The sequence below is a fragment of the Athalia rosae genome, chromosome 5, assembly GCF_917208135.1.
Source record: "Athalia rosae chromosome 5, iyAthRosa1.1, whole genome shotgun sequence".
NCBI classification, from domain to species: Eukaryota; Metazoa; Arthropoda; class Insecta; order Hymenoptera; family Athaliidae; genus Athalia; species Athalia rosae.
In genome coordinates this window covers 15563452-15585105 of record NC_064030.1, presented here as the reverse complement: position 1 = coordinate 15585105, position 21654 = coordinate 15563452, and the positions used below count along the sequence as shown (strand labels likewise).

Below are 21654 nucleotides of genomic sequence, written 5' to 3'. Positions count from 1 at the left end.
GCACTATTTCCAAATCGATGTTCGGACCGTGCGAAGCTCGGGTCCACCGTCCGAATCACCTTACCGCGTAACGAACACCTTCACCTTCGAAGTCACCTTCGATTTCCGAGTGTCCCGATATCTAAGAAAAGTTCGATGGACCGGAATATCAGGACGAACCGTACACGAGAATCCATGAGAATCCTCGAAGAAAAAATTTGTGTTCAACGTGGACCGATTGAACGATGACAATCGTTCGAGCCATCGTCCCACGATTCGTTACTGCTTTGATTCCCGTGATCCGAACCCGATCCGAGATCGCACTCTTCGCAGACCCAGTTTGAAGCAACGTCGGTGTACGTTCGAATCCCTTTACAGAGTGAGGAGTGTACAATTTACAAAGAGGACGAGTTATAGGGGAGATCGAGAGCGTCGGAAGGGGTGTGGTGTGTGGTGAAGCGTTCGGTGGTAGTGGAGGGGGAGGTGGGGGGGTGGAAAACCCCTCGCCGACTTTCGCGGAAAACTTTGAATGCGCTCGCCGAGTAGGTGTTTGGGTGAAATCACTGAATAGACGTCAACTAACGGCCATTCAAGCAACGGAACAGAGATATGCCGCGGCACTCCGAACCTACTACCATCGGCGAATCGGCGAAATCTGATGAGATGTGGCAAGCGAATATTATACCCGTAGAACACCGGCGGAACCACCACCACCACCACCACCAGCACCAGCACCACTACCACCGCTATATTTGTCTAGTACTCGGCACCCACCCGTACCGATTCTCCATTGTTGTATTACCCGGTGCGTGGGCGGTTGCCTACCGCGAAACTTTACTCGTTGGAAATCAAACCCGATGCAAAACCAAAAAAAAACCGTCGTTACGTCGTCCGCGGGGTTATTTCGTGGTTAAACTTTTCCACGCGAGGACAAAAGTATAACGAACCCAGAAACATCGGGGAGGTATACAACACCGTTCGAACTTCGACGCGTTGCCCGTATTGTTCGAAAAAATATGAGTTTCGCTTACGCTCTCTCTCTCGTTTTTTTTTATCGGCACGGTCAACCGGAATACGTACGTAACTGCGCGTACGTACATCGGTAGGAGGATCGGGATGAAAATAGAGGTTGACCAGTTGACGATTAAATGGAATAAATTAGAGCGATCCGCGTGTGCGAGCCAATCGGACGTTAAATAGCTTCGTTAAGTGCTTCGGGAGCCGCTGCGTGCAGCGGTAGCCGGCAGAGCCGGTAGTGGTTCGGAGTTTCCCCCCCCCCCCCCTCACCACCGATTTCAATGGTTCGTTCAACACAGCCATCAGCGCGGGCCGGTCCAGACCCATTTGGAATCGAATGAACTACCGGCGGTGCTGCTTCTGCTTCTGCTTCTGCTTCTGCTTCTGATTCCACCTCCGCCGCTTCTGCCGGAGTGGAAGAGGAGAGGTATCGCCGTGCCGCGGTTCCGACCGGAAAGAGCTAACCGGCCCTCAAGAGAAATGGAGAAACGGGGGAAAAACGTACGCCGTAGTTTGAAAACGACCAAACATTCCGCGAATTTCCTTTTCAAACATAAAAAACCCGACGGCGAGAGAGAGAGAAGGGGAAGGAGAAAATGAAAGAAAATAAAATAAAATAAACCAAAAAACGAACGATGTGTAGCGCCGACCACTTTCTGGTTTGAGGAATCACAATTTCCGATCTCGCGCAATCCAGGTGTACGTTGATGGGGCATCTAGGTGTTATTATAGGGTGACATGAAAATCACGCAATAAAGTAAAGTATACGGATACACATTGTGAGGGAAGTTGCAGATGGGTCATTGCACAGAAGACCGACCGACGAAGCAGCTCGTAAAATTGTTTATCGACGCATAAAAATCGCGGGGTAGCAAAAAACCAAGCGGAAAAAGCAACGGAAAGAAAAAAGGAAACAGAAAAAAAAAAAAAAAAAAAAAACGATACACAACCGTGGATTTATAGTACCAGCATACCGGAGACTATAGCCCTCGATTTTTTGTCGCTTTTATTGAGTAAAATGATGAATATTCTTCAGCTATTTTGAGCACATGTTTTCGGTGACATCTTAACCTCCCAAAATGTCATTCCGAGTTAACCTGCTCACTTCGAATGGTGAATCAGGATGTTTTACACATCTTCGAATGATCGTCCTTTATCAGGATAGAAAGAGCTGAGGCGTTTCTGTACTTCGTGCTCGATAATTTGTGATTCATTAATTATCGTAAACGTATGGCGAGTGATTGATAACGTTATACGCACATGAGTTATGACGTCTTCAACTTTGGTATTCGACGTAATAATCAGAGTAACATTGTGAAATCGAAACATTGAACATCCTGCGACTAATATTTCATCGGGTATATCCATCCCACAGGAATGGATATATCAATAAATGGAATGTCACAACAGATAAACATATAATGTATTCGATGTGTGTTTCACATGGTTGGATTTACGTCCAATGAACATGCAGCACTCTCGATATTGATTGTTTGATTAATATCGATTACACTTTTCCACTCATCACTGTCAACGCATCATGTCAAGTTCCATCCAGATGTACGGGATGAACTTGGAAAGAATCGACCGGTTCGGTAATTGAAGAATTGAAGTTCCTGTATACGAAGCATATGATGAGACGTGACTTTTGTCTACATTCGGAATTTCATATAATCGAGACTGATCGATTGAAAGGGAAAATCTTCCGATGGTGATAATCTTGGGAGATCCGTCAGCGATCGTCGTTGAGTAATAAGCGCAGAGTCAAAAGTCCGGAGACCATCGGGAGCCGAGGGAAGTGGTCCCTGACTGATGACCGTGTGATGAGAAACAGGATGATAAAGATTGCTTTTGAAATTGGTGTTGATAATATTCGTTAATATTTTCCTAAGTAACACAGTGGTGTGGCAACAACGCCGTTAAGTCCTTGACAGAGTCAATTAAGTTGTTCATAATTCGCGAGCGGTAAGTTGCGATGCCAGAAGCAATACCTTTCGGTCTTAGGATTCCGTACTCCGCTGCTCCGTAGCCCGCTTAGCTGTCCAACCTAAGCCGAGTCGAGATCAATCCAGAGTTAATTACTCTGGGCAGTGTTTTGGAAAATCGATTTGACCTTTCGAAAATTTACTCAAGAATTACTCGCGCCGTTGCACCGACTGCGGTGTTATTATAACGGCGTGTGTATCCGAAAAGCGAGCCAGATACGTCATAACAAGATGGCGGGGGGGGGGGGAGTTGAACTCAAAGAATTAATTCGCGGCGAAACGAGGGACGGAAAATAAAAAACTCACGCGAATTAGTTTAGGTGGGAAAATGAAAGGAAAACAAGGACTAGCGAATGCCGTAAAACTGGAACGCCAAAGGCGATGAGTTAAGAATACAGTGAAATACAAGAAACCAACTCTAGTTTTAGAGGACAAATTTCAAGGACTTTGTCGACTAAACAATTGTCTGTATATTTATGCAGGCTATTTATTCTGAGGGAATAACTTTGCTCGAAATCCCGTACCGCTAGCAACGACCCCCGTTTGTGGGAGGATGTGGAAAACACGACAGGCTCATAGAATAAACGGATTACCTAATTACAATGAATTCAACTTTGAATGCAAATTTGTAATTTGGTAAACAGAGTAACGCTATTTGATTTCAAAATAGTATAGAGCGCATTCGAATTCCGTTGTGCAAGGTTTGATAATAAATTTTTATCATCGGTTTCCCGATACCATATTCCCCGCAGTCCTCTCCGTCCGATATTATCGAGGCTATTTATTCTGTCTTGATATTTCTTGAATAATAAAATAATCGTTCGGATAAAAAACGGAAAAGGACGTGCTCGAATGCCACTGTGAATGTGAATTTTCACACGTTGTCTACGACACGATGATATTCAAACCAATACACAGGATGACAATGTGGTTATTAGTTATCGACGAATCGATCGGTTTGATTAAAAACCATGCGGCTAATTAATTGCAATTAGTGTTTTCAGGTCTACCGCTGCAGTCGCGAAATGAACGGAAAGTGTTAAACACCGATTTTGGATATCAATTCAATAACGTACGACATTTACCACATTATAATGTGCAATAAGTTCATTAACATAATGCAAGATTAATGCAATTAAAACTAATGTAAATTTATGCATGTTGTACGTATGCTCTTAATCGTGATGTATACAAACACAGCAAATGTTCTGTTAATTATCACTTCTTATCGTCTACATTCTTCTGATTACAAATGTCGCTTTGAACAGATATGCGCCAGAATGAATCCGGATCGGAATGCAGTTTTTACGACTTAGATCTTGTTTACCTAAAATACATACGATGTAGTTCCTACATCAAAGTTCGAAGATAATCGAATACAGTTTGGCTGGCCAGTTATACGATAACTGTGTGGCGGCATTAAACTCGAGACCGACGCAAATAGTCGTTATCGTCGACTGTAACTAAAATACTAAATACCTACCAGTGTGGTGTTTGAATACGAAGTTTAGTCGTGAGTAGGTTAAGACGTAATTCAGACCAGTTCAGGCCACACCCAACTTCCGCCATCTACCGGAAGTGAGTCGAAGAATTTCCGGGAGATGATTTCAGGGCGCCATTTTATCAGCCATTGCTACTCGAGGAATGATCAGCAATCGGCGAGAACTTGGAGAATAGAGTCTACTCTGATCGTCGAGGAAGTTTTTTGCAATTTTTTTGTATGCTTGATAGCAGCATGCGAGAAGAATGCAAAAAGTTCTAAATATTACATGTATTGAGAAAGGTTCACGTGCACTCTTTGTCAGAACAATTTTGCTGTCTTTTTATTCTTAACCATTGATAAAAAGTGAGATAAAAAAATTGTTCATTGATAAAGAGTTGATATACACATATTGTAATAATGTCAAACGTTAGTTTAGATCGCTTTCATCTGCGATCATCTCTTTGAAATCGTGTCGGCGTGACTCGATGGCCGTGTCTCACAATAATTAGTATTTGTTATTGTCGAAAAACTAAAGCAAGGCGTGGGGTCGGTGGTTGTCGGTACGCCCCTCGAATCTATTAGTGTTCAACTGTATAACCTGGTACCAATATTATCGCCCACGTGAAAATCTGTTTGGAGAAATCAGTTGCTACTGCGAAAAAAAGGATGGCGGGTTAAGGGTGCCGAAAATTCCGACCCAACCCAACCCAGTCGAACTAAACGCAACTCCGAATCGGATATACGAATACGAAATACAATTCTATCAAATAGAATTTAGAATCACCGAATAAACAGATTAAATCATGACTGAAATCAAGCCACAAGACCTCCAAGATCTTCTCGGCCATTTTGCCAAAAATACGTATCGCGCCAAGGACGCTGACAGCACGGTAACCTTAAAATTAAAATTACTTGATCGTACTCTAGGTTATGTCGAATTAGGTTATGAGCATGCTGCTTGTCCATCAGTTATTAAGGAATGATATACGAAAGAAAAATCGCATTGAAAGAACAAATAAACCTGTTGTTATCATTCCCCTCCTCTACTTGTCTCCAACTCCTTTTTTCTTACTAGTTGTAACCCGAATGAATGATATGTTGGATGATATGAGCCTAGATAAAGTTTTATCTGCTTTTATCTGCCCCTTGCAGAGTCAGGGTATAATGCAGCGGTGTCTGTTGCTTTCTGATGTAGACTACAGTCACTCTGTTATAAGCAATAATGGAGGAGAATTAAGTGCCCATTATCCAAGTCACCTCATAGTTTTTGAATATGAAAAAACAAGAGGTCCAACCTCAGAGACACCACCTCCTCCGAGGACTACCGATACTATATACGAAAGTATCTATGATGTTAATAAGCTCAGAGATCTGATGAAGAATGCAAGGTTTGCCAGATGTAGAGCAAGGTTTCCCTTGCCTGTTATACTCTATAAGGGTAAACACATCTGTCGATCCGCCACACTCTCAGGAGGACCAGAAATATATGGGAGATCGGGCCTCGACTACTTCTTCTCTGGTAACGATGGAGGAGCCATCGGTCTACCACCAGATGACGAAGTAGACGAAGCTACAGGTGGAGAATTTGTCTCTGGGGATTGGCAGCTGTTCGATAGAGTTAGAAACCAAGATATCAAGCTGCTCAAGACTCTCAACGTTGGAACAATTGTGGATTTCATGGTTGAAAAGAAGAAAGTAAAATTCGGAATGAAGTAAGTCTTTCACAGAATTAATTTTCGAATTGTGCCTTATCAGGCACAAACTACCGTCAACATAGTGCCTCGTGAAGTTTCAATAATTTATTTCCTTCATTCAATTAAATTTGGCAGTGTCACATCTTCAGAAAAGGTCGACAAAGAGAAGAGGTACTCTGACTTTACTATAATCTCACTGCCATATCCTGGGTGTGAATTCTTTAGAGAATACCGAGACAATGATTACATTGCCAAAGGTTTGGTATTCGACTGGAGCCAAGCACATGTCGATGCCACAATCGGAGTCCCAGAAGACCTGGTTTCAACACAACTCAGGGTCAACTGGGATCAGTACAAAATATGGGACCTAGTCAAGCTCACTCAGAACTATATGAAGCTAGTTTTACGATATCTTACAGACAGTGGAAATGGTTTACTCATCCACTGTATTTCTGGTAAGATTCAACTCGTCCATATCGTCAAAATTGCAATTAACTCAATATTGAATTTCAGGTTGGGACCGTACTCCGTTATTCGTTTCTTTGTTAAGACTAAGTTTATGGGCAGACGGTGTTATTCATCAGTCTTTAAACGCACACCAAATACTCTACTTCACAATAGCATACGATTGGATGTTATTTGGTCACAACTTGGAAGACAGACTGAGTAAAGGTGAAGAAATATTTTTCTTCTGCTTTTACTTTTTGAAGCATATAGTCGATGACGAATACAGTGTCCTCAGTCCGAGGTGTTCGAGAACTAGGCACCCCGTTTTGCGTAATGACAGTGATTCGCAACTTGACAACGTTATGTTTGACAGTGAATCAGTCGTTACGCTAAGCTCTGTCAGTTCAAACTTAAGTCTGAACAGTTGGTGCAGTTCTGTCAGTCAAAACAGTCGCGACAGTCAAGACAATAATCCACCCTCCGTATTTCCCGGCGCTTCTAACGAGAACCATGACGAGGCTCACAGCAACGGGTAATAAAATTATGTTAAAACTATGGTTAAAATAAAAAACATTTCCTTCCTCACTAATGAATCCCGTTTCCACAGTGATTCCCGATCCATTTCTTGACATATTCTGTTCCTGTTCCATGTTCCCGAACACAAAGTTGGTTATAAAAAAAAAAAAAACAACTCGACAACTTTTGTTTTTTAATTAACCTCCTAATCGTGACTTTTATTTCCACAGAAACGTGGTTCCGTGGACATTTTACTCTACTCAAAACTGGGAAGGTGGAGGACTGGGACCTCGGTCACCTTTGCCTCCCAATCGTACCTCTCCAGTTGCCGTTCCCGTACCAGGGAGATTCCGTCAGAGGAACGAATCATCTTCTTCTGTGAGCGGCGGATCGTGGCAGATGATATCGGGAACCGGAAGTCTCCGTGGGTCCACAAGCGCCAATGCTTCCGCTTTAGAAGCTAACAGTGCAACGTGTTCAACAGTCTCTAGACAAATGTTCGAAGCATGTCCAGGACAAACTTCTCAGGAATCTAGTACCACAATTATCGAAGATGAATGTTTATCTCAAGCGGCGTCGGATCATCTTACACAGTGCGTGACTATGCAATGAATCTTGTCGACCAATCGGAGGACTCCCTGAAACTTAAGCTGTCATTTGTCTACTTTCAGGAGACGGAAGGAACGACTGGAAAGTGTGAGAACGTTATTTTACAACGGATATTGTTCCACGATCGGGTTCAAGTTCAAAGATGGTTCCGATTCCGCATTAGGTAACTTGCTCGGCAATTTTGCAGAAAAAGTTGGTATCCTTTCAGTACAGCGTACATCGTTGTGACCTAAATATGGTGCAACCAATGAATCAACGCTTCCCTTCATCCTAACCATGAATTTATCGTTATTGATTCTTTGATTCAACTAAAAAAATTTTATAACACATAAAATCAATCGTAACCTCAGATGATCATAACGATCGTTGTTGAAAGTACGTATATTTCAGCGTCGTACCTAAGTAGGTTCTATAATACCGAGCTCAAGAAGAGAAAAAAAAATTAGCACGGTCGTGTTCTTACCTAACGTTATTAAAATAATAATATTAATAATAATAATGAAAACTTGTTATTTTTGTATATACTATTATAATATATTGTACGTTGTTTTTTCATAATTATTATCGAAATCTTGAAGTAAATATAATTAATCTCGCGCCTAATTAGCTATTACAATTATGTTATCGTACGTTTGTATTTATTATAGAATTTAAATGAAACCGTTAACGCAATGCGTTCGAAGAGCGCTTATACAATTAAAATAACCATAGAACGAACTGATGATAATTAGTGAAAAAAGATTTAAACAAAAAAAAAAAAAGAGTTGGACAAAATCGTACGTACTGATACTAGAGTCGAATGTTAAAATAAAGTGGGTGACGAATGATGTTTGAAGTAATTTCTTCACCTTCGGTTTGACAATTTTTTCACAATTATAATAAGTAATAGATATCTTCCAGTAAGAATTAAAACCGAAAGTGAAGAAATCAGCCGATCGGCTGTAGTTGTGCGAGGAGCAAGAATCTGCGTATCTTTTTATTTTAGTCAAAAAGGAAAAGGAGATAGAAAAAATAGTGTGTATATCGAACGGTGAAGAATATATCCAAATTAAATGATCGAATCGATGGTGTCCGGTGATAGAATTTTTACAGTAATATTGTACATCGATAAAAATGCTGGACTCGACATAAGTTGACACGATATATTGTACAAATTTTTAGACGAAACGAACGATAATCGTTTCTCTAGTTGTTAATAAGATTGATGGAATAATAAGAGAAGACACAACTTGCAAATTACCTAAACTGGATATTCGAAATGTGATTAACTGCGTAGCATTATTAATTATAAGACGATTATCGCCATTATTATTTTGACTAAAACGAAAGCCAACTAAAATGAAAATTTAATATACCGATTTTTTGAAATTTATTTATCACATGCAGCGAATTTCTCTCCTCAAATTTCAATGGAAAACGAAGCCTTTCGATAATCGGGTATTCGTAGAAATCATTCATTGTGGGAAAAAATGTTAGAAATATAAAACGAACAACTTTATTTGTAACAGTAAAAACGAAATAATATACACATATGTACAGGAATATTGAAATCAATTCATCGTACATTCTCGATTTCATGACTTGCAACGAACGAGCTGATTGTTATTCTCGTTTCACACGTTCACATGTTCAATAAATGAATAATTCTCGAAGGATGCGCGTATTCCCTGCATAACGGGCACTGCGGTCTGCTCGAAAGCCAATCCGCGAGACATTGCCAGCAGAAAAGATGACCGCAGGGTGTCGCGCTCGTTGGAACAGCTTCGAGGCATAATTGACAATTCCCTAACGCTGATTTGAAGTCGTTTCCAACGTCGCAGATCTTCGGATCTTCGAGATACCTCATACGCCACAACTTTAACGCACATTGCGCTAAAGTTGCTGCCCCGAGCAGACGGAGGGCCCAATTTATTTGCTCCGGAGGACGACGTCCGTAGACCTGCGAAAATTCAAAAAAAAAATGGGACTGCAACTCGAACCCGAAAATCGTTCCCTCAATTTTTTACCTTCACGTAATTCACACCGGTCAATCTCTTTCCCAGTGTGTAATAACGACCGAAAATATAAAAGAGACCTCGATGCGCCTGGATCATCAAGGGTATCACGATTTTCAGTCTCGTTAAAAACGGATTCAAAAAATTAACCGCTTCGGGTCTGAGTTCGCTCTGGGGATGATTTATGGAGGTCAAAAGTCTCTCCAGCAATTTTATCAAGGCTTGTTCGCCGAAAAATTCGAACAGCACTGCGAGCGTTCTTGCCTGAAGAATGAAAATTCATGTTCTTTTTTTTTTTTTTTTTTTTTTTTTTGCCAAATTTTGAGGGGAGGAGGAATGGGTATACCCACGCCCAACGAAGGGATCTTTCTGGCTTCTACATCGGCCTGTATAATGCCCGTGTACTCTTCGCCGATCGTTTGATTGTTCATTCCAGTCGTGACGATGAAGTAGGCGAGTTTCGCCGGCAGCTCGGACTGGGCTATCTGAAGAAGTAATTTCTTACCGCCAATTTTGTGCAACAATTCGGACAGATTATCGCGAAGATTATTCGCGAATAGGTCGTCCCTTTGGCGGGATCTCAGTATCTCCGCTTGACTCGCATTTCTCGAATTCACGGCGCGTCGAGTAGCTTTTTCCATTGTTGTAAGATCTTTCGAAATTCTGCAAAACAATGGATAGTGTTTGAGATTTCCTGCCGTTCAGGGCTACCAACTGAAAAAAAGTTAACGGGATCGTAGCCCTCGCCATTAATGGTGATGGAAAAATATGATTCTATGGAAAAAGTTATTACCTCGACTCCGGGGTTGGTCAGTTTGAAAAATGTTATCCGCAATCTTTCGTGAAAAAAATTGAAACCGCGATCTAACTATGTGGATAAAATGTTGTCGCATAAACTTGCGATCCGGATGTACGACTGCGTGTGACTAAGCGTGTACCATAACGTTGGTAGACTGTAGAATGACGTTGTCCGTATGAGAGCTGGTCGGTTATTGGTCGTTGACGAAGTAAAACGGTTTACGATTGGTCGAATTATTGGTAGGACCAAAGTCTATGCTCAAGAGGTACCCTACGTGCCAATGAAAGACAGGGCGAGTTCGAGTTGCGGCGAAGAGAGTAGGCATCGCCCTAGATAACGGTAGAATTCCGATTCGCCGGGCGTCCTATAGTAAAAAATAATCCTTCGCCCCGGTTCTTTGAGAAAATTAAATTCGTCGTAAGGACAATTCGTCGACGAATGATAATAATATAAAAATAAATAGACAGTTTTTGTACATGAAATTTCATTAACCATTGATAAGTTTTTAAGTAAATGTATATTTTCGAAGGTGATTAAAACAGTTTCACAATTGAGAGAAGTGCTACTACCCTGCTCGCTGCTGCTGTTGGATTTTCACTGATCGTTATATTTGGTAAAACCGAACAAGTGGAACGCCGTGAAGTTTGACGAAATAAAAAGTGATTCGTTGAACCGAGGGACGATAGTTCTTTTTTTTGTTGAGTTTCTTTCGTACTACTTTGCAAGTGTCACACTCGATAAAATCGAGTGTTCCTATAAAAGTACTATATAGTAGTATATTTTCCCTACGTAAAGTCATGGCGGTGTAGTAGCAGCGACAGCGACAGCAGAAGCAGAACCATCAGAACCATCAACGGCGACGATTTAATAAGGCGGACGACAGGAAACAACCGGATTCTGATCTCAGTGGGAAATATAAGAGGCGTTAAACGACCGTATCGATATAAATTTTTGGATTAACGAGGAGAAAAAAGATTGCCAAAAAAGAAAACTACGGATATACCAAACGCGAGATAGGCGTCAGGTGAGTCGTAAAAATTGCTGCATTGATACCCTGGTTACAATTATTTCGTCCCGATGTGAACGCCCACGATTCTAATTGAACTTTTCTTTCCTATAACCGACTTCATGCTGGTTCAGTGTTCTTCCAAGTTTGGTGCACGATTACATTACTTTTTCTTCTTGTCTTGCCACATTCTCTCGCTCCCTCTCTCTTCGTTGGTCGACGCCAGGCCGGCCCCCCCATGACGTTAATGTTCGAAAGAAGATAAACCTCACGAAATATGAAAGAAAATTTTCCAATTACTTGCGGCTCGATAACCAATTCGCACGATGACGTATGCTTCGATAATTTAACCGGAATTCTATCGATGATATATGGAATCATTGCACATTTCTGCAAGAAACTGCAGCAACAACCCATGTCCCATTCCTTCAACGTCCTACGCCAGTGCTTTTTTTTTTCTCATCCATTCACATGATTTCAGGCGTTGTTAAATTCTCTTCAAATAATTTTCTGCTTTCACGAATCTAAGTTTTCTTTATCTTTTATCATTTAACGACGATAAATTATCGCTATGACAATACCGACGGTATTATCTTTGGAAACAAAAAAAAAAAAAAAAAAGAACCAGTCACCTCGAAATTGAGATTACAAAATTTGGCGCAAAATTGGCGAATTTCAAACTAACAATGACAGTTAATGACACCGTGAAACGGCAGGAGAATATTCAACTAAGAAAAAACAAAAGAGAAATGAAATCCAGGCAAAGATGTGCAAGAAAAAAAAAACTTTGTTTCATGCATATTTGTTTAGTATCATAACCTCTGCGTTACGGTGTGCATGGATGTTTGGAATTTAGAACTGTTTTTTCTCCTTTTATTAACGTATCGGAGAATTTCAAGCACGCCGTTAACTGTTGGAACGAGTTAATTATTAATTAACCCTTAAACCCGATGTGAAGTAGGGGAATAGAAGGATAGTCTGGACCGTTTTACGTGTTGAATTTTGCCCTGCAGTGAGAGCAGCACCCGCCATATTGATTTTCCTCATCCAATGATTACGGCGGATGTATCATTCACGTGTTCATTTTTAATTGATCATTAAATTCGAACGTGCGAATCGCGCGATTCAATTTTACGATGTTTCCAAAAAGACGTACACTTTAAGTTCACGAACCGTCGATCGGTGAATGACGGCATAAAAGTCGACGACGGTAAAAAACGGCAATATTATAAATCGTCGATTCGGAAACAAGCCGAGACTTTTCATACCGCAAACTTAATTATTCGAACGATACAGATCGGGAGGAGAAGGAGGAGGAGGAGGAGAGGGAAACCGACGTTGTCATTACACGAGATGGTAATAAAATTCCGTCCGGATATATTTATAGGGAGAAAAAAAGCTAAAAAGTAAAAAGAACACCCTTCACTCTACACGTTATTATTACGATGTCCGCATTATCTGCAGGGGATGACATATATACAACCTGAAACAAGCTGAACTTAGATAAGTTGTGATAATATTACTCAATACCGAGGCCTTTATTATAATAATCAACGTTTCTGGTGGCCGGCTGCTGTTGCCGGCAATATTTTTTTCCTTCCTTATTTCGTTTTTTTTTTTTTTTTTTTCTTCTCTTCTTTTTCTACTCCTAATTTTTTATTATCGGTATATCGATTTATCAAATACACCTACGTCGTACCTGTAATAATACACATACCTCAGACCGATCAGTTTTTCATTCACATCGATTTTTTGCCCCACAAACTGAACAACTAAAAATTTCAGTACTCTCGTTATCTCTCCGGCATTCCACGAAATGCACTTTTCCAGTTCAGTTTATTTACTTTACTTTGTTCTGTTTTTTTTTTTTTTTTTTTGAGCCGGAAAAAGCACGTGTCGTGACTAGGCCTGGAGAAAAAAAAAGGAAAGGTGATTCGAATTGGTTTTGGGATACCTACCCGATGTCTTTATCTCTTACGAAGTTTGAGTTTGAGTTTTTTTTTCTTTTACTTCGTTGAATTAGTAAAATTTAAACGACACGACGCAGAGACTATTGTAATTCGATAGCATCTGAGAAGGACGCGTACGTACAATTCTGTATCCTTCGAAAACCGCATTTCCGTTTCAGCCGTGTACCATAACAGTGCGGTAAGACGCGCGCTTAACGATCTGATAAACGAGAGGCGCTATCGAATCGTCAGCGAATTTTGTATCCAATTAATTATCTCTTCGAAACTCTCGTCGCACACGTCCAGCCGGCGTGCGCCGGGGTACCTACACGTGAACGACACTCGCGTTTCCTTTGTCCGTGAAAATTTAGCGTAAATCCAGCGGACTTCGACTTCCCAAAGTCACACGTCACATTTCGCGGCGCGATGCGAAACGTATTCGCAGATATACTTCTTACCCTACGTGATATCCACGGAGTCGACACTACAAAGGCTTCTTCTTCTTCTTTTTCGTCTTCTTCGTCTTCGTCTTCTTCTTGGTCTTCGTTTTCGTCTTCTCTCGAAACTTCGTAGCTTTGTGCACATGTTCTATATTTAAAATACAACGTCGTTGGGGTCATTAGTTTCGCGAGACGAAACTCGCCTCGGCGCTGCCGATGCAGCGATACGAACGAGTAAAAGTGGTGGAAGAAAATCGTGGAGAAGAAAAACGAGGAGAAAATCACCCCGGGGCATCCCCGTCATTCACTAATTTTGCCGACGACACGAAAAACCCCCAGATTTCGGGCCGCGCGGTATCGAAATCTTCGGACCGTGATCGTGTTATCTTCGACGAGAGAGTAGAATAGCTGAAAGTTTTTTCAACGAACGAATGAAAAAATTCCGTCCGAGCAGAAATTCCTGCATTTTTATATTTTTCTGTATTCCAATTACAAATGAGTCAAATATCACGGTGACTGGATTATGAAATCACTGTTTCCTTTTATTACGTAAAAGAGTCATCTTCCAAAGTCCTGCATTAATTATAATGGGATGATTAATCGTAGCGTCTGTTTAATTAGGAATACGTAGCGCCTCAGTACCCCTTCTCGTTCAATAATTCGCTCTCCAGTTTTTCCTTCCGACTCTAATCAGTACGTGGCCCGAGTTGATGAAAAAAAAAAAAAAGAAAGAAAAAAAGAAAAGAAAACGTTTCGGTTACCTCGTAGGATTAATACTTTATTTGGAAAAAAAAAAAAAACGAAAAAACGAAAAAACGAAAAAGGAAAAAAAGAAATTATCCCCGCACCTGTTTTCCCTCGACTCCCTCCGCGGCAATTCATTGTTCCGGACGTTATGAGTCTCAGTCGTTACGTCATCCGTTCATCCGCAGCTTCCCACGAGCTCGTTCTTCACGGCGTTAAAAACGATGAGAGAGAAAAAAAAAAAAATGAAAATGACAAAATGAAGAGGAGGAAAAAAAAAAAGAAAAAAAAAACGATATTGTTATCATTCCGAAATAAAAATACATCATCCACGAACGTTCGTACGTATCCACTTGTCATTCGCTCGCATAAAAGACAGAAAAGCGACGCGAGCTTTGCGTAGACGTGTATTTTTTTTCGCGAATCGCGGTCAGCACCCAATGCGAGTGAGAAAAATTAATATCCAGATACGGAAAGCAGAGCGCATATATTTGTATACGTGTAAGATGAACCAAATAAAAGAAGCGTCGTTCGATGAATTTGAAAAACTATTCTCACAAAACAGGAGAGATTTGATTTTACGACACAACGTAACGTGTTCCCAACTCAATATTTTGTTTCAAATCACCACCGTGTACATTATACATATATTCACACAGGCAGGTACGAGCTGTACCTACGTATTACGGATGTAAAAAGTGTGGGGTGCGGAACGTCTCTTTTTATCTCGAGAGAGAATCGCTCCTTTAATTTTTTTTGTTTCGTCGCTTTTTTTTCCACTCCGTCGTCTTTTCCTTTTGTCCCTTTTTTTTTTTCCACTCCACGATGAACTGGCCCTGCACGCAACCAATTTTGGAGACGCACCGTCCAGAGATGCTTCAAGGTCACTATATATACACATTTATGTATATGGACATATGTTTGTGGAGACGTAACGAGTAGTTTACCCGGTAAAATGGAGGAGTAACAATACCATGACTCAAATTGACTCATCGTTTAATGTACAATTTTTCTGTTTTTTTTATTCGTACTCGCGTTCGTATTCGACCCCCACTGTACGTACGGGTACACATAGATACACATAGATATCAAACGGGCATTGATGATCAACTAACTGTGAACGACTTTTGGGCTATGATATACCGTGAAACAACGAAATGGACGGTTAAAATTTAATCATGAATCAGACGAAACGCCGCCCCCCGGGGCTCGTGAGTCATGGAATTATGTACCTTGCGTACATGTGTGCCGATGTGCAGTCCACGATTTTCTCGTCGTCACCCACCCTCCCGCACCCCTCGATAATTGCCGTGTTGTATTAGCTTCAAATCGTAGAATTATAAAATCCCACGCGCCCAGCCGAAACGAAGGAGGGTAGTGAAAAAAAATTCATCCAAATGAAAGAGAGGCGAGAAAAAAAGGGTAGCGTCAACCGCCCTCAGTTTTCATCGACGTTGTTTTTCTCTAGCCTGCACATATCGTATAATATTTTTTATGCAGCTCCTCCGCGCAATTTATTCGCCAAATTGCTCCGGCAGATGTAATATATTTAATATATATATATACGTGCGTACAAGGTGAGGCGGATGAGGGACTGAAAAATTCATTCTCCGCCCGCGCGGATTTTTCTGATTTTTCTGATTTTTTATTTTTTTTTTTTAAAACCCGGCCGCGGTGCGGATCCGAAGATCGACTCATCCCGCGATTCTCAAAGTGCATGAAACGCGGACGCGAAAAAATCGAGAAAACAAGCGAAGAGAAAAACGTTTTTAGCCAACGAGATGAAAATCTCCCGAGACCTAATCGCGGTGCTAATATATCACGTTATATATTATATTATATATGTAATCTCTGAGGATGTGGTAGCGGATGCAAGGATTTCATGTCCACATAGAATACGGTGTACGCGCGTGTTACGAAACTAGAAAACTTTTATACCGTACCGTGTAATCCTTGGTCGTTTTTAATAAAGAAAAAGTCGAGGATCGCGAAGCGCTTTGGATAATCTCCGAAGCGCGGCCGCAGACGCGGAATTCGATACACCGTGGACAGGCGATGGTGCAGGCTGCACCGCGGCTTCGTTTTTTCCAAAACTAAGAGAGGAGAAGTGAAGCATAACGGAGCGAAAAGAGAAAAAGAAGGAAAAAAAAACAAACTAGAAACGGATTAAAAAGAAGGAAAAATAACTTTAAAAAAACGAAAAGAAAAAAAACTAAAAGAAGAAAAAAAAAAACGGGGGATGCGAACGGGAGGGAGATGGACTGCAGGTACATATGTACGCACGGTATATAGACGGCATTAACGACCTGCGGGCGTGTCACAAGGGGTCAAAATTTCCACGTCAGTTCACCTAATTCCACCACAACCGACCGACCGGTTACTGCTTCTGCTGCCTGCTGCCTGCTGCTGCTGCTTCTGCTTCTGCCGCTGCATTGAATATATACATGTACATAATATACATACACAGAATTAATACATGCGCGTTTATATACCTCGAATGTTATGTACCTACAATCTACCCTGTCAACCCATCCGACCGTCCGACCATCCTTAACAAAGTTTTGTCATTAAATTTCCAGTTTGTACAAAACGATCGATATCTCTGCACTTTTAGAAATTTATGTTACGTACATTACGTATACATACTTACATACATGGATGGAAAAATTATTCTTTCGGTCGTTGGAGCAATTCAATTTTTTCTTCTCTTTTTTTTTCAGTTTCTTGTATTTTAGAATGACTTCGGAATAAGTTTGCAGGAGATTGCAAAACAAAAAAATTAAGTTGAACGATGCAATGACGAAAAATTTTTTTTAAATAACGAGCTTAAGTTACACGTATACATCAGTATACCTAGATACGAATCATGGTACAATGAATTGGCACGTTTTTAAGCTCGTGGTTTACGATCTTTATTTTTTTTTCAATCTATTTTGCATATTCATTCATTCGTTGATAACTATTATTACGAGATCGAATCGATCAACGTTGAAGATGCGGTATTTCGTAATCTGGGGGAAAAAATTGAATGAAGAAAAAAAAATAGTTGAAGATAATCGAAAGGAAAAAAAAAAAAAAACTAGATCAAGTAAATCGAATCGCTGTTCGAGCTCCACCCTTCGGTGCAGCAACCCGACCGAAGCTGGGCGAACTGTACCACCTTAATTTATAGTACGTATGGAGATTGCTTGGCGTTGAACGAGAAGTGCGGAGGAGTTCGAGAAGGGAAAAGTTGGAACAAAATAGCAGCTGCTTTATTTAACCATATTGAATCCCCCCAACGCGAACGTTAACACGTCGTTATCAATTCTAGTCAGTAGGCAGCAGAAAATCCGGCCAGGCTTGCCAACTACGTATCGCCAACAATTGACACTTCGCGTATTCAATTCTAAGGCCGCAACAAGTACGACCGCGGAACGAATGTTTTTTTTTTTCTTTTTTTTTCCAAACTTCAAATTACAGACAATTATATGAACGATAAATTCAATCTACCGATCGACGTTCGTAGGTCTGCGAATTTGGCGCTGTTTTTTCTTCATTTTTTTTTTTGGTTTGTCAACGTTCGCACGGGGCTCGTTGAAATTATCCGTAAATAGGCGGCTAACCATTGAAAAACTATGTACTGTACACGCACACGTAGTTACATAGGTGTTACATAGGTGTACGTACGTACGTACATGGTGCGTGGGGAGCGTGCGACCGTGATGATGATGGCACACTTTTTTTTAACAATGGCTTTCAAAGCTCGTCGGGACACCGGGTTTACCAAAGACGTGGTTCGGGTTCGGGGTTCAGTCCACCATTCGCCCCAATTCCGAAAAATGTTTGGAAATCTGTTTTTTTTTTTTTTTTTTTTGTGTCCTTTTTTTTGTCTCTTTCCAATTCGCATGCGAACGGGATTAATATAGATTTGACGACCATAGACGAGAAGAGGGGAACGAACCGATCGATACACGTACAATATCGTTCTCGATTCAATGACATTATCAATTCGGTATTTTATAATTAATTAGCATCGAATAATCCGGGGGGTGGGGTGGGATGGGGTGGGGGGGAAGAAGGGGGGATTTATTCTCGAACGTAAAACGCTATTCAATTTGGTTTAGGATTATATACCTACTCCATATTGGGAGAAACGATCGTCTCAAAACAAAGCCCGATTTAATACTAAATCTATATACATAATATGTACAATATGTACGGGTATATAAATTAGCTCACTTTATAACGATCCTTTTCAGTAATCCAACCATGCAGCAACGATGCCTTTTAGATTGCAGAGAAACGTTAATTAGTTAATTATTTTAATTTCGACGCTTCGGATTCACCGCAGATTTAATAACCTCCGTGTAAAGGCTGATACATACTTGTATATAATTTGGATCGATAATCAGCTGACAAGTCTATAGAAAAACCCCGTTCCGATTGTCGCACAAATCAGTGGGCGTATTTGCGCAAATTTTTCAACAATTGATAAGGAGATACGACCGCGCAAATAGCGAAACGCGAATCCGCAGCGTAATCGGCAAATTTTCATAACTTCGCATCGATTTCGTGCTTAATAAAAAAAAAAAAATAATAATGTTTCCGCTTTTCGGTCGTGGAGTTAATCCAATCGGGGGATAAGTGGGACAAGGTGCCTTCTATGAGCTGTTCGAAACACAGGGAAAGAAACGTGAGAAAATAGAAAAGCGATATGATCTATTTTAGCTCGCGATCGTCGAAGAAGAGTACGAATAGTACGTAACTTCGACCTCCGGGCATAAACATCGACGAGATACGTCGGAGAGTAGGTTACCGTTGGCTTTGGGGTTGCGAAGAGGGTTAGGGGCACGACTGGATCCACCGCGGAGCTCTGTGCACTCCTCGCTGTGGGAAATCATTGGAGCGCAGCGATGCCCATCGGAGCAGATAACGTTCTCCTCGTACCGTTCGAGGCAGAAATGCAGGAACGCGGTCCCCGTAGATATCGTTGAGGGCTGATATTGCGGCTCACAACGCTTGTTTTCCCCGCAAAGCCGGTTGACCGCCATTTTGTTTTTTTTCCGGAGAAATTTTCCTCCCGTTTCGCCCCGCCAGGAGTCGCCGGATTCAACAAGTCGACATTCGACCGACTTTCCTCTCTATTCACATTTTTCGTACTCCGTGGCCGGGCCCGGTCTCCGCGCTTCTCTTCTTTTTTTTTTTTTCTTCTCATTCTCGTCGTTTTCCGAACCATTGAGCATGCCGAACACGATGAGACGTGGAGTATTTTCGCAGCGTCTGATCCCCTCGTTTTTTTCTCATTTTCCAGATCTATCTCGCCGTCAGACAAATAGCGGGACAAGACGTGGCGGATTCGGTGACCCCTCGGCTGTGACAGAGGAGCACAGAAAAGATAGGCCGCGAAATGCGCGAATACAAGATAGTGGTGCTGGGCAGCGGTGGTGTGGGGAAGTCCGCCCTCACCGTGCAATTCGTACAAGGTATATTCGTGGAGAAATACGATCCCACCATAGAGGACAGTTACCGCAAACAGGTGGAGGTCGACGGACAGCAGTGCATGCTGGAGATCCTTGACACTGCCGGAACGGTAACTAGATGAGAAAAAAAACCGACGGAAACTTTTCGGGAAAGATTTGCCGCCTCCGATTTTATTTGAATTTTAATTTCCCTTCCCCAATTTTTTCCGCAGGAACAATTCACAGCGATGAGGGATCTGTACATGAAAAATGGCCAGGGTTTCGTACTAGTATATTCTATAACGGCACAATCGACGTTCAATGACCTTCAAGACCTGAGGGAACAAATACTACGAGTAAAAGATACGGACGACGTGCCCATGGTACTCGTCGGTAACAAATGTGACTTGGAGGACGAAAGGGTGGTCGGCAAGGACCAGGGTGTTAATCTAGCCCGGCAATTCAATTGCGCATTCATGGAGACCTCTGCCAAAGCGAAAATAAACGTCGTCGATGTGAGTAGAAATAATGATTATTTATTTTCTCTCTGTTTCGTTTTTTATTTCCAAATGTATTTATCACATTCGTCTAGAAAAATTAACGGGTAATATACTCCACTTTTAACCTTCGAATTTTCAACTTTCAGATATTCTACGATCTGGTACGACAAATCAACAAGAAATCACCTGAGAAAAAGATGAAGCAAAAAAAGCCGAAGTTGTGCCGACTTTTGTAAGGAAATCTATGGGCCTAAACCCCCCATTATATCCTTGTACTCAAGAAATCGAAAATATATATATAAATATATACCAGTGTGGGGTTAGAAAGAAGAATAAAAAAAACAAAACAAAAACAAAAAACAAACAAACAAACAACAAATCATAAATAAATAATAAAATGAAAAATAATGAGAAAAAGAAAACCGTGGAAGGGAAGGTTAGGGTAGAGATTTAGAAGAAGGAATTTACGTTCGAACGGAATGAAAGAGAGTAACGATATAAGTGACGCTGCGTAGAAGAAATACGAATATATACGAATGAATAGAAAAAAAAAAAAAATTACGAAAACGGTCGATGCAGGTGGATAGCGATGGGGCTAACAATAAGAGGACGAAACTCGAAGAAAAAGAAGACTTCGACGATGCGGAAGAACGGGGAGAATGAATGAAATAAAAAATGGCGCGCCGAACGTTATTCGAATAAGAAGAAGGAAAGAAGGGCGTTAGTAATAAAAAAGTGATTTGCCGGGATACGGAGTAACAAAAACGAAAAAACAAAAAAAAAAAGAAAAAATAGCGAATGAAAGAGAGAAAGAAAGAAAGAGAGAGAGAGACAGAGGAGTAAAATGATAGAAATGGGGGAATTATTGTATATACGTTGGTCCGGGGTGGCTCGTACGAAGGGCGCGAATGTAGGCGCACAATAACGATGTTATCACCCCGTGACATCGGTTATCACTGTAGGAGTTTTGCATAAAAATCTATTAATTAATAATAATAATATTATAAATATATATATATATATATATATTTAGGAAACAACAACAGAACAT

At 41.0% G+C, this 21654-nt stretch overlaps 3 protein-coding genes across 4 annotated transcripts; 2 read left to right on the top strand and 1 right to left on the bottom strand.

The window, feature by feature from the left end:
- The first annotated feature begins 4735 nt into the window (after positions 1 to 4735).
- Positions 4736 to 9089, top strand: LOC105684032 (myotubularin-related protein 14). The gene is made up of 6 exons (XM_012397124.3): positions 4736 to 5354; positions 5617 to 6176; positions 6294 to 6613; positions 6672 to 7137; positions 7352 to 7714; positions 7793 to 9089. Exons 1-6 carry the CDS (start codon positions 5268 to 5270, stop codon positions 7956 to 7958), a joined length of 1962 nt encoding a protein of 653 aa, XP_012252547.1. The 5' UTR covers positions 4736 to 5267; the 3' UTR covers positions 7959 to 9089.
- A 111-nt stretch (positions 9090 to 9200) lies between these two features.
- LOC105684034 (peroxisome biogenesis factor 10) lies at positions 9201 to 10794 on the bottom strand. 2 transcript variants are annotated; one of them, XM_048656282.1, is made up of 4 exons: positions 10518 to 10794; positions 10075 to 10438; positions 9737 to 9988; positions 9201 to 9669 (listed from the first exon to the last, which is right to left on the bottom strand). In XM_048656282.1, the coding sequence occupies exons 2-4, from the start codon at positions 10363 to 10365 to the stop codon at positions 9352 to 9354; spliced, it is 861 nt and encodes a 286-aa protein (XP_048512239.1). In that variant the 5' UTR covers positions 10366 to 10438; positions 10518 to 10794; the 3' UTR covers positions 9201 to 9351. The 2 variants fall into 2 exon arrangements, with proteins under 2 accessions (XP_048512239.1, XP_012252549.2); XM_012397126.3 differs by having other exon boundaries at positions 10075 to 10387; positions 10518 to 10784.
- A 46-nt stretch (positions 10795 to 10840) lies between these two features.
- LOC105684033 (ras-related protein Rap1) lies at positions 10841 to 21067 on the top strand. Its single transcript, XM_012397125.3, has 4 exons — positions 10841 to 11547; positions 19956 to 20234; positions 20337 to 20618; positions 20750 to 21067. The coding sequence occupies exons 2-4, from the start codon at positions 20052 to 20054 to the stop codon at positions 20837 to 20839; spliced, it is 555 nt and encodes a 184-aa protein (XP_012252548.1). The 5' UTR covers positions 10841 to 11547; positions 19956 to 20051; the 3' UTR covers positions 20840 to 21067.
- Positions 21068 to 21654: the final 587 nt, after the last annotated feature.

What these genes read in the sequence shown, in the direction of transcription:
- LOC105684032 (XM_012397124.3), top strand. Translation starts at nt 5,268, where the DNA reads ATGACTGAAATCAAGCCACAAGACCTCCAAGATCTTCTCGGCCATTTT. An exon ending in CCAAGGACGCTGACAGCACG is followed by an intron (nt 5,355 to 5,616) that starts GTAACCTTAAAA and finishes TGCCCCTTGCAG; the next exon opens with AGTCAGGGTATAATGCAGCG. An exon ending in AAAGTAAAATTCGGAATGAA is followed by an intron (nt 6,177 to 6,293) that starts GTAAGTCTTTCA and finishes TAAATTTGGCAG; the next exon opens with TGTCACATCTTCAGAAAAGG.
- LOC105684034 (XM_048656282.1), bottom strand. Translation starts at nt 10,365, where the DNA reads ATGGAAAAAGCTACTCGACGCGCCGTGAATTCGAGAAATGCGAGTCAA. An exon ending in GAAAGATCCCTTCGTTGGGC is followed by an intron (nt 9,989 to 10,074) that starts GTGGGTATACCC and finishes TTCATTCTTCAG; the next exon opens with GCAAGAACGCTCGCAGTGCT. An exon ending in CCGGTGTGAATTACGTGAAG is followed by an intron (nt 9,670 to 9,736) that starts GTAAAAAATTGA and finishes GAATTTTCGCAG; the next exon opens with GTCTACGGACGTCGTCCTCC.
- LOC105684033 (XM_012397125.3), top strand. Translation starts at nt 20,052, where the DNA reads ATGCGCGAATACAAGATAGTGGTGCTGGGCAGCGGTGGTGTGGGGAAG. An exon ending in TCCTTGACACTGCCGGAACG is followed by an intron (nt 20,235 to 20,336) that starts GTAACTAGATGA and finishes TTTTTTCCGCAG; the next exon opens with GAACAATTCACAGCGATGAG. An exon ending in CGAAAATAAACGTCGTCGAT is followed by an intron (nt 20,619 to 20,749) that starts GTGAGTAGAAAT and finishes TTCAACTTTCAG; the next exon opens with ATATTCTACGATCTGGTACG.